The 12,937-nt window shown below is 40.6% G+C and overlaps 1 protein-coding gene across 4 annotated transcripts in view; it reads right to left on the bottom strand.

Moving 5' to 3' along the window:
* Positions 1–12,937, bottom strand: part of TBXAS1 (thromboxane A synthase 1) — a 2,652,798-nt gene that overhangs the window by 33,562 nt on the left and 2,606,299 nt on the right. For all 4 annotated transcript variants that reach the window (XM_044088177.1, XM_044088179.1, XM_044088178.1 and 1 more), the window contains one exon: positions 8,018–8,180. In XM_044088177.1, the coding sequence (XP_043944112.1) occupies positions 8,018–8,180 (163 nt within the window). The remainder of the gene's footprint in view (positions 1–8,017; positions 8,181–12,937) is intronic.

Genomic DNA, 12,937 nt, shown 5'->3' with positions numbered 1-12,937 from the left:
ACACATTTACTTGTTCTCCGAAAGTTATTTTTCCCTTTGTATTGCTCAGACATAATATTTTAAAAAAGGCAATAAAACTTAAGCCATCTGGAAGTGGCAACTCTTCCTCTTCTATTTTCTGCTTAGTAAGTTCACACTCAGAACTACCTCCTTATATTAAAACAGTTATGTTGTGGATAGAAATTAATTTACTTTCTGCTGTACATTAAAAGCAAGCAACATATGCTTTTACTTTAAAGTTGTATTAATGATATTTTGTTAAATTTATATGAGGTCCTGCTATTTTGCTGAGAATACTCGTTGTTGAGTTTTTATGAACAGCTTCTCAGTTTTTTCTTCAGGAAATACATTTTGAATAATGTGATTACTTGAAAACTCTTGAGCTACCCATGTTCTAGTTCAACCTGAATCTGAGACTCAATGAGTATTTTTTCAGAAATCGTAAATGCTTTTATTTTGTTGCAGAAGGGTATATTTACACATATAAACAGAACCCAAATACAGCTCATGATGTAAATGAACTTAATTTCAATTTTAACACACACACACACACACACACACACACACACACACACACACACACACACACACACACACACACACACACACACACACACACACACTTGTTTGACTGAATAAAAAAAGAAGTTATGTACTCATCATAACGTTCCATATTTGTTGTCCAGTATCTCACCTTTATTTTGGTAGTTGGGTTCAGAACTGAGCATCGGTTTGAACTCGGCCTTATACTAAAGCTCGAGAGCTCTTTGCTGGCTCGAGGCTGCACTCTATCCCATGAAGCCTAGCGGCAGATACCCAGATCTCATTTGGTAAGATAACACTAGACTAACATCACATGTGTAATTTTAGAAAATAATTAAACACATAATATATATATATATATATATATATATATATATATATATATATAAATATATATATATATATATAAATATATATATATATATATATATATATATATATATATATACACACACATATGTACAACAAAAGGCACAAATCTTAAAGGACCCCAGAACACAAGAGGAGAACAAGATATTAGGCCAAAAGACTCCTCCAAATCATCCAGGTAGGGGGAAGGAGGGGAGGGACGCAAGAATGAAAGCGAGATACTGGACAACAAACATGGAACATTATATTGAGTACATAACTTCTTTATGTTATGTTGTCCCATCTCACCTTCATTTTGCTGACTGGGACAGCATCCCCAGCACCTACTTTCTTGGGTGGCTCAAGAAAATAAATTCTTCAGAACAGTGGAATCAAAGGAAGCCCTGTTCTGGGAGGCCACATCTACTTTGTAATGAGTAATAAAGGTATGAGGGTTAACCCATGTGGCTGCAGTACAAACTGAATCCAAAGACAGTGGCTTGAAAGGCAGTGGAGGTAGACACAGCTCTAGTAGAATGCCTTCGAATTTTACCTGATAGATGTTTATGTTGAGAGCTATAAGCATAAGTGATTGTGTCTGTAAGCAATTTAAACAATGTAACCTTAGAAACTGGGACTCTTTTTCCGTTTTCCACAAAGGACACAAATAGCTGGTCAGATTTCCTGAAATCCTTTGTTCTATGCAAATAAAAATGTAACTGTCTATGTACGTCCAGCTGATGACGTTTATATTCTGCCTTGTTGCCATAATTTGGGAAAAACACTGGTAGCTCAATGAATTGATTTAGAGTGGCTTCAAAACATACCTTAGGTAAGAAGGAAGGATTCATTCTGAGGGAGACTTTGTCTTTATGGAAGACCAAATAAGGAAGATGAATAGACAGAGCATGTAATTCAGAAACACTTCTAGCTGAAGTGGTGGATACTAGAAAAAAGGTCTTCCAAGATAAAAACTTTAAGGGACAAGAAGAAGCTGGTTCAAAAGGGGCCACTATCAAGGAGGCTAATAATAAATTTAGATCCCATGGTGTTGGAGGTTCTTTGATAGGAGGTCTTAGAAGGAAAGTGCCCCTTAAAAAGGCTTTGCACAATCTGTGAGACATAATGTTTGAACCCTTGATGCCTGTGTGAAAGTTAGAAATAGCAGCCAGCTGAACTTGAACAGTAGCAGCTGCTGCCTCTTGATTAAAAATTTTCGTCAGAAATTCCAGGATGGCTAAAATCGGAGCTGTGAGAGGATCCAATTGTTTTTTATTCGCCCAAAAGGAAAATCTGTTCCACTTACTTGCATAAAGTTTTCTTGCAGTGCTTTTGTACACATACACTAAAATATTCCTCACAGCTGGGGATAATTCTGGAAGCCTGGCTAAGACTGGAAGTGGAGTAACCAAGCTGTGAGCTGGAGAGTTTGGATGGAGGGATGGAGAGTCCCGGACTGATGAGTCAACAGATCCCGCACTAGGTCCAGGATCCAAGGATCCTCCTGTAGATAATGCCATAGGAAGGGGAACCATATCTGATGAGGCCAGTAAGGAACAATGAGAATTATCTTTCGACTCAACAGTTTTGCTTTCTGGATTACGTTCGGTATGAGGGGAAATGGTGGAAAGGCATAAAGAAGTCCCGATGGCCAATCATGGACAAGTGCATCCCTGGGTGACTCCCCCGGTGGGGGGATTAGGGCAAAAAAGCTGCTGCATTTGGCATTGATGGATGTGACAAAAAGGTCACAGCATGGCTGGCCCCACTTGTGAAAAATGTTGCTTGCAACTTCCTGATTCAGGGACCAGTCATGTGGCATTAAAATTGCCTGCAGAGCTTGTCTGCTATCACGTTGGACTTCCCTGGAATATGCATCGTAGTGAGAAAGTGTTGAGAAGAAACTGCCCATTGCCAAACTCTCTGGGGGTCTCAACATAGGGGATAGGATCTGGTTCTACCTTGTTTGTTGATGTACCATATCACTGACATGCTGTCTGATTGAATTGCAATTGTCCCTGAAGGAAGAGAGTTTTGGAATGCTTGCAACACCATTAGCACCGCTCTCATCTCTAGGACATTGATGTGCAAATGGTATTTGTGTTCCTGTCAAGTCCCTTGGACAGTCTGTCCCAGATAATGCCCCCCCCCCCCATCTGGGAAGCATCCATGGTCACTGTAGCTACTGGTTGGGGGAGAACAAATGGCCTGCCTATTGTCACCTGTGTAGATTAGATCCACCAACAAAGATCCTTTTTGCATGTGTTCGTTATCAAACATTTTTGAGACATGGACAACTCCTGCATGGACCATTTAGCGAAGAGAAGCCACTGTAGTATTCTCATGTGTAAGTGGGCTAAGGGAACCAAGGATATTGCTGCTGCCATTGAACCCAGAACCTTGAGTACAAACCTCACCTGAACTTTTTTTTTCTCAACAGGCCTGACACTTGACAGCATAATGTTAGGACTCTTTCTGCAGGCAGTTTTGCTACCATGCTTTTTGTATTTAAATATGCTCCTATAAAAGTAATATGTTGAGAATGCAACAAGGCAGATTATTTTAAATTGACTGTAATGCCTAACTCTGAGCACAGATGGATTGTAGTGTCCCTCGTCCTGATTAGTAGATGCTCGGTGGTGGCAGTCAGGAACCAGTTGTATAAGTATGGAAACACCTGGAATCTTAGATGCCTCAGGTGAGCCATGACCACTGCCATGCATTTGGTGAACACCCTGGAGACTGTGGTGAGACCAAAGGGCAGGGCTCTGAACTAGTAATGACTGGCTCCCAGCTGGAAGCATAGATATCTCCTGGAGCACCTGTTCGTTTTGATGTGATAGTATGCATCCTGGAGATCTATCGAGCACATCCAATTGTCCTTTCCCAGAAAAGGAAGTATGAACTGCAGTGTTACCATCCGAAATTTTGCTTTCTTTACTAACTTGTTTAGTCTGCTGCAGTCCAATATTGGTCTCCAGTCCCCTGTCTTCTTTGGCAGTAAAAAGAATCTTGAGTAAATTCTGGATCCTGATTGGTCTGCGGGGACTTTTTGAATGGCTCTTTTTTCTAGCAACCTTTGGATTTCTAGGGTTCCTTGATACCTTTGACTGGGTGGTATGTCTAGGATGGATTTTTTTGGATGGGGTGGATGAGAAAAGATAATGTTGTGTCCCCTGGATATGATCAACTATACCCATCTGTCTTTGGTGATGTTTTGCCAGGCTTCTGGGTACAGTGATAGTTTCCTCCTGACTGCCTCCAGAGGTGGACAGGTGGGCCTCCTTTCAGGAGTTCTGCGGACCCCCTCTGCTGGGAAGATGGCATCTTCCATTATTTCCCCCTCTGCCCCTAGGGGAAAATTTGCCATGTGCATCAGGCAAAGCTCATTGTGATTTCCACAACCACATCTTTCCACTCTTCTGACCTTTGGGGTAAGGTCTAGTAGGGGTGGAGAAACACACTCCCACGGCAGATAGAGTTTTGCTGTCCTGCTTGCACCTGGTGAGAGTTTCTTTAAGTTTTGGCCCAAACAAGGATGAGCCATCAAAAGGGGCATTAGTAAAGTAAGACTTGAAGGGTTCAGCAAAGTCACAAAACCACATCCAAGAATGTCTCCTTAGAGCAACCCCTGTGCCTGCTGCCCTACTCATTCCATCAGCCACATATGAAATCAGGTGCATGGAGTAGTTTGCTATGGAGGTTAAGGTTGCAAGTTGAGTCATCACTGTCACCGGGAGCACCTCAGCTGTAGCACCTTGGAGCGAATCTCCTAGCTCCTTGAGGAGATCCCCCTAAAGTCTCATGAAATCAGAAAGATAATTAAGCGAGTTCACAGTAAATGCCACTGAGGAAAACATACACTTCCCATATCTGTCCATCGTTTGAGATTCTTAGTTCAGCAGATGGACAGACGAAGTTTCAGCTAATTCCTTCTTGGTGGCCGCTGCCACCACCATAGCATGTACCAGAACACCTTTTGTAAGAAACTGCTTGTCCCTAGGGGCAGTGATAAACTTATTTTGCCTCCTCGGAACAGGGTCCACCATCTCTGGAGAGCCCCATGCCTTCCAACTGACCACCTCCAGTAGTTTGTCAAAAGGCGGAGACACCCAAGAGGTGGAGGGTCCAGAGCCGAATGTCTCTAGGTAAACAGACTCATCCTCAGAAGGGGATAGGGACTTCCATTCTTCCCACTGTTTAAGGATCTCTAAGATGTCTGAAAAAGAGACATCCTCAGAGGGTGAGCATGGGGACCCTTCTGAATCCTCTAAGTCTGTATCTGACGTGACAGACTCGGGGGAGTCTATATACTTCCTCTTACATGTATGCTTCTGAGGCATCTCCTCAGAGGGATGCTCTGGGGAGGTCTTGGAAGAAAATGTCTCACCCAAAGGGGTAACCTGAGGCATGGGCTCCCTGCACCTGGGCTGAAGAGGTGGAGTGGAGGTTGACACTGGGCCCTGCAGGGGAAGAGTGTCCAGAGCCAACAGTGGAGCAGATTCAGGGGAAAGCACACTCCTCATCACCTCAAAAGCATCTCAATTGTAGCCCGAGACAGTCTCCGGTTCCGAGGAACTCTGAGATCTCCCCTGCACCAAGGATGAGGGCTCCGAGACTGATGTTGGTGCAGAAATTACCTGAGCCGAACCTCTGAGTGGGAGATCCAGGTCCAACAAGGGTTTAAGCCAACTCTCCACCCTGTAGCCAATGGGTAAGTGTCAGCTACCAGATCCTTCAACGGAAGCGATCGGAGCAGACATCGGTACTGAAACTTCAGATGTGGTTCTCGGAACCGACGGTTCCATCACTATGACCTCCAGATGCTCTGGCTCCGAACTCAACCAAGTCAGAGGAAGAATAACTAGTACAGAAGAAACGGACTTCCGCTTTACATCCTTTGAGGCTGGGCTGGACAGAATTTTAGCTAGGGCCGGTGTCTTGAGCAACCTCTGCACCACACGCTCCATGTCATCATCCGATAAACTCCTGGATGATCTGGAAGAGTACACTGAGGACTTGTGGCTACCAGCCACAGACTGTAGCAAGGTGGAATGTGGCACTGAGCGCACAGGCTCCAGGGACGGTGACCGGTCCCTCTTTTTTCTCTTGGATGGTTCCAAAGTAACTGGTGGAACAAAAGGAGATTTGTCTTTCTTGGATCCAACAGACTTTGGATCCAAGACAACGGTAACTAGAGTCAACTGCTTTGTCAGCTCTGAAGCCGGAGCCGACGGCAATTTTGAAGTTAAAGGCTGCTGTGGGGCTTGTTCAAAGGGTCCTTTAAGAAGCCCTCTATTAATAAGTTTATTCTTGTGCTCCTGCAGGACTCTTGCACTAAATCCATGACAAATGGAACAAGAGTCCTGCAGGTGCACTGCCCATAAACAATAGACATAGCTGGTATGTTCATCCATGATGGACATCTTCTGTGTACAAGAATCACATTTTTTAAAACCTGAATGCTTTTCCTTAGACATACTGCAGTAACACAAACTACTGGTCTCTAACTACAATAAACCACAAGGGAAACTACAAGGAGAGGCAAAAAAAAACTACTTTAACTAAGAACTAATAACTTTTTACATATGTATATACATATATATATATATATATATATATATATATATATATATATATATATATATATATATATATATATATATATATATATATATATATATAAAGGATAGGTAGAGAAGAGGGTTTGAGGACAGTCTCTAACTGAAATAACGTATGCCTTAAACTGAGGAGATGCCTCTAACTTAAATGGCGCTCTTTAAACCAACAACAACAGTATGGGAAGAAGCCCTCTAACTTAAACGGGCTGTAGAAAAGGAAGAACAAACAGCTCCCCGATCTCTAACTTAAACAGTAAAAGGGGAGCACCAGAAAGCACACAGGCCTGGCAGTAGAAACAATGGCCCAATAGAACAAACACACAAAAAATGGACTAGATAGGGATAGCAACATAACTACTAGTAAATAACTTTAAATTAACTTTAAATTAACTTTTAGTTGAAAAAAACTTTGAGAAAATCCAGTCTAACTAGAGTAAAATATTTTACTCAGCCTGAGCCAGCACAGAGGTATCCTGAAGCTTCAAGCAGCAAACGAGCTCAGGGTATCTGCTACTAGGCTTCATGGGATAGAGTGCAGCCTCGAGCCAGTAAACAGCTCTCGAGCTTTAGTATAAGGCCGAGTTGGAACCAATGCTTGGTTCTGAACCCAACCAGCAAAATGAAGACAAGATGGGACAAAATAACTTCTAAACATAGCTAAAACAGGTACAGTAATAAGTAAAAAAGTGCAAATGTAATACACCTTCCTGACATATTACTGTTAAGTCAATGTCTACGTAAAAGTGACAGTTACTAGACCTAAGTTAGATAAATTAAAAAGACAGACAGCCTTACCTGTGAATAGATGTATTTCAAAAATACAAAAAAATACATTGATGTATAATAAAATGCACTTTTCTCATTCACCTGCTTAGGATTTTTTTCTTCAAACTTTTATTCATAGACTCAAAGATAAGTGATGAACATAAAAGCTCTATCCATCCTATTTGACAAATTTAGAAATTAGGGGCTGCCTCCAGTTTAGGAGCTGGGTTATGCTAATCTGATTAACTCAAGATTTTATTGATTACCGCTTTAATCTGAGCTAGGACTGCCCTCTGGGGGAGACCAGTAACTGACACATTTGAAAACTATGATGACAAGGCAGATGAGGGGAGGTAGTACATTAAATGCATTTAAAAGGCAAGACTTGCAGGAATTATTGCCTCCTTCTGTTATTAATCAAATGGAACGTAACAATGGCATTTTTTTTTTAGTTCACACAGTGTAATACAGTACAACTTCATGTGACCATGCCTAAGAAGTGGCACTCCGGTTCCTCCTTCAATGTGCAAATGGTAAATACTATTGGTGGTGAAATAACACAAATCAGGTAAGTTTTACAAAGCCTTAACCTGAAGGTTTTAAACAATGCTGCTACCTCTTGGAAGTTTCTTAATCTCTAGTCTGCAAAATATGCCGTTCTTTCTGGCTCTAACATAATAATGTGAGGAGCTTTATTGTAACTGAAATACTAATTTCATTCTGTCACTTTGCATCTGTACCTGTGTCTGAGGACAAGTCTCAAACTCAAACTTCTGCAAAACTCGAACCAGTGTAATCTTTATCTCAAGAATAGCCAGCCTCATTCCAATACAGCTTCGAGGTCCTGCTCCAAAAGGAAGGTAGACAAAGGGATGACGTTGCAGTTTAGCCTCTGGTAAAAACCTACAAACAAAAAAAAGAACATTTTGATGGAATGTAGATGCAAATACTTGTTTAAATGCCATTTTCTGAATAAGAGGTATGTAAATGTGCATGCGTGTGTGTGTGTGTGTGTGTGTGTGTGTGTGTGTGTGTGTGTGTGTGTGTGTGTGTGTGTGTGTGTGTGTGTGTGTGTAAATGAGAGAGAAAGAGTAGGCACACTTGGGTGTATGTCTAAGTGTACATGTATGTGCATGTATTTCTGTGTACAAAAGCCTGTTTGTTTATCATCTGCAATCTTTGAGCAGTATACTCCCTGGAAACAGGAAACCTAATGTGAGTGAAAGCTTCTGTGAGTAACATGAGGGGTTACATGCACCTGTGTGAGTGAGTGAGTGAGTGAGTGAGTGAGTGAGTGAGTGAGTGAGTGAGTGAGTGAGTGAGTGAGTGAGTGATAAACTTCTGCAGAGCCTATTACATGTTGACCCTTTGACAATCAAAATGAATGGAAACATTGGTCCTCTAAAAGGAATGGATAACAGTAATAACATATGAAGTGGGTATTCTTGCACCCCACAAATCTTGAATCTATATAGGGAAACAAATCAGGAGAGAAGAAGGGAGAATCATGACCAGAGTGGCCTTTAGAAGGGCCTGAAGAGGTTGAGCTCAAATAAGATGTCCTGCAAAGTGAAAGATAATATGCACAAGCATCTGCAATGTCTTCCATATTGGGAAGCTAAAGTCTAGTGCAGCATTCACTTCACAGTCTCCATGCAGTATACATCACCATCTTCATAACTGAAACACATCTTATAAAGCATTTTTCCATTAATGAGATTAAACAAACAGGTCTGTAATTATTAACGTTATCAAAAATACCACCTAATAAGTTGAAACCGCACTGGCCACTTTTCAACTCATGGGTACCATACCCAAAGTTGATAACAGATTAAACAAAATACTGAGATTACTAATCATGTCCCTGGATAATGTAGTCCTAAAGCAACCTGAAATGTTATCTGGTCCTGGACTACTATCATCTTTTATCTTAACTATAGATTTACTTCCTAAACCTAATGTAAATTCTGGACAGGAAACAGCATAATTAATTTTAAGCAAGGAAACCTGATTATAACATTCAACTTATTTACTAGTACTAGAAAAAGTAGGAGTTACATACTTTTGCTAATTCTGTCCTCAAATGTAATATTTTACCCCCATGAGTTACTGGCCCAATGTTATTAATAATTCCTTTGTGTCTATTTATGTATGAAAATAATTCTTATTATCATACATCTCAGATTAGTCTCAAACATCTTCTTAGTCAAATTCAAATACGTTTTTAATCTCTTAATCACATGATTATGCCTTTCTGGTAATAGATGTGGTATATATTTTCCCAAACCCTATACTTCCTTCTTTGTAATTTGTAAAAGATTTAACAAATATGGTTCTGTTGTGTTTGTTCGAAAAGCCAAAATGTTGAAGGTACAGTATGTCTAAAACACAAAATGCCAAAATGTATTTAATGCGGGGGGGCAAACCATCCTGCAACACCCATGTGAGGGGGTGGCACCTCCAACTCCCCTGCTAATTATATGTACTAACTCCAAGATCAAACAACCGTGAGGAAGGGGCTAATTCCACTTTCAACATTTTTTATTTTCAATATTTTGTACCTTCAGCATTTTAGCATGGAACCAACAAATACATACCCCCATAGTGGCATTAACCTAGTCTTCCAATAGATCTGTGCTAAAAGTTGCAGTCAATAACCCCCCAAAATATTTTAGATTAATGACAACTCTGTATATATGTCTGATGCAGTAATTGCTTATTAATAGTACCATCATTACACACAATCTTTTGAAATGCTACAGTAAACTGCACCTTTAACTAATTCCAAGAATAAAAGAATACGACCACCAAATCTATAGTTAAAATAATTTAATTACAGGTAAAGGTAAGCACTTTCGTATAACACTTCATCAGACCATAAAACAGACATAAATCCAATATCTTTAAATACTACCCATTCAATACATAACTTAATTAATTTATTAATCTATAAGGACATCCATACAATTAAAGGACCCAAATGGCAAATTAATCAATGTAGCAACCTCCGAGTTTTTAGGAGAGGTTTTAAAGAAACACTATCATTTAACCCAAAGCCTTTATCTGCTTGTAAGGTTAAAATCCATTCTAACTCCTCATTCTCTATCCTATTAAGCAGACTATCCCCTCTAATATTTACATATAAAAGACATAACACCATAAATTCAAAGGGAATGCCCTTCCTTTAACTTAACATGCTTATTTAAAGCATTTGTAGGTACATCCCTCCTTATATCACCTATATGCTCAAGTACCTGCTCAAGTACCATATCCTTCAATCTCCTGCTAGTCATACCAACATAAAAATAGGCATTTTTTGCAAGTTGCTAGGCAAACTAAACATGTACTAGTACAATCTGCATAGAAATCATCATCAAACCTAGCTCCTGTAGTAAAATGAACAAATAATTTCTTCCCTGAAATATAAGGGCAAGTCTTACAAGAATGACAGGGAAAAGTCCCTATTCTTTCTGATAGCTTAACCGTTCTTTTCTTTTTGGTATAACATAGCCTACGTTTTCATGAAAGGGCATTCTTAAAAGCAAAGGACAGTTCTGATACCCTTGATAAGTGTAAACATGGGTCTGGGAGATGAACCATTTACAGGTTACCTCTTTGCATTAGAGACATAGGTGCCAGACCAGGGATGAATTTCTGGTTTCCTATCCAATTGTCCAAGTTGCACTTGAACTGGGTTAGGGAGGAACTCTGCTTCACATGGATGGGGAGCCTGTTCCATAGACAGTGTAGACTCTGGGATACATACCTATCTCTACAGCAAGTCCTTTTTATATCACAATCAAGGTTTAAGTCTTTAGAATGGGTAATTCTGGTACTGTTTGCTTTGTGGATATGCAGGAGGTCCATCAGAATGGGGTCTGACAATGCCCTTCATGCCAGGCATAGATCTCCCCTCAAAAGCCTGTAGGAGACAGAATACATGGATAGGCCCTTGAGGAGGTCAGCATAGGACATATTACTTATGTTCTACATTCTTTTAGTGAGGAACCTCTGTGGACATTCCAGTTGTTGGATATGTCTGGTTAGGTACATACCAAAGGGAGCACTGTACTCAATGATAGGTCTGATGAATGCTGAATACAGTGGAACAATTACTTCCTTGGACTTAGATGCCATACCTTTGTTTATAAGTTGTGCAACACAGAATGATTTCCTCACCACTGTAGACACATGATAATCAAAGGCTAAATTACTATCTATGTGTGTTCCTAAGTCAGTAACTTCTGGGTCAGCTCTAAAGGGTGTGTTGTCAATATGACAGTAACCAGGGATGGATGACTTCCCAAAGGATACTATTATGCATTTCTTGGCATTTAGTTTTAGTCCATGGCTCTGATACCAGTTGTTTGTTTGTGTCAGCGCCTCCTGGAGAACATTTGTGTCAGTATCAGATTGAATGACAGCTCCTAATTTGGAATAATCTGAAAATTTAGTCAGCCTGAGACCACTGACATTAGCCTTAACTTCTGAGAAGTAAATACTAAAAAGGAGCTGCCAAAGACCGATCCCTGAGGGACTCCACTTGTGACTGACCTCTTTATAGAAGTGGACTCCCCAATTCTAACTTCTTGGGTCCTGTCTGTGAGCCAGTTGGCTATCCACTGGGTGACATACTGGTTTATACCTAACCTCTTGAGTTTGTCAACAATGCTCGAGTGGGGTATTGTGTCAAATGCCTTGGCCAAGTCAAGATAGGCAGTGTGAACGATTTTGCTCTCATCCATTGCTTTGGTGACCTTCTCAAAGAAGTCCATCAGGTTGAATGGGCATGTGCTGCCCTTGACGAAACCAAACTGGGCTGGGTCCAGTTTCTGGAGGGTTACTATATCTTATTATATTTACTATATCTTATTATTACATATAAGACTAGTGAGACTTACGGGTCTGTAGTTTCCAGGGTCTGTAGATGGCCCACCTTTGTGCAGAGGGATGACTGTTGCCTTTCTCCATTCATGAGGCATGAAGCCTGTTTGGAGGCTACATTTAAATAAAAATGCTTTGTGGTTGTCCTTGGCCTGGGGGGCCAAACTTACCTCAAATTTGGCTTTGGCAGAATTTATTTGTCCTCTGAGTTGTTTAGTTTGATGAGAGTGCTTTTATCCTGCTGGGTGCTGCACCTCCTAATTTTTGCCATGATTTTCTTCCTCCTGTGATACCCATATATGCAGCTATTAACATGCTTGTACAGGGTTTATGTGAACAGTTCTGCATATGCAGGAGTATTCTCAGGGTTTATAGGGGTTTGACATTTTGCCAGGTTCTCACTTAATAGCAAGAGGTTAGCCTTAGAATAGTTCCTGAATATTCCTGGTTTAGCTGGGGGGTTCAGGTTTTGTTTTTACTTCAAATGAGACCATTTTGTGGTCTGACCTTACCAGGGAAGGCATTACAGTAGGGGGTGTGCAGCACTCTCCCATATTAGTGAGGACCAGATCCAGTACGGTTGCACCCCTGGTCAGTGTACTGACTATCTGGTCCAGAGAGTTTGTGTTTACAAAATCCAGAAATCTCTGAGCATGTACGTTTGATGTCATATAGGATTCCCAGTTAATAGTGAGGTAATTAAAGTCACCCGTGAATATGGTATTGGGTTGGATGGTTAGTGTTTCTAATATGTTTAAATACACGGTATGGGTTTC

This window comes from Protopterus annectens, chromosome 11.part0, assembly GCF_019279795.1.
Source record: "Protopterus annectens isolate FY-2018-M chromosome 11.part0, PAN1.0, whole genome shotgun sequence".
Lineage (NCBI taxonomy): Eukaryota > Metazoa > Chordata > Ceratodontiformes > Protopteridae > Protopterus > Protopterus annectens.
Note: the sequence above shows the minus strand (reverse complement) of the source record. Positions and strands in the feature narration are given on the sequence as shown.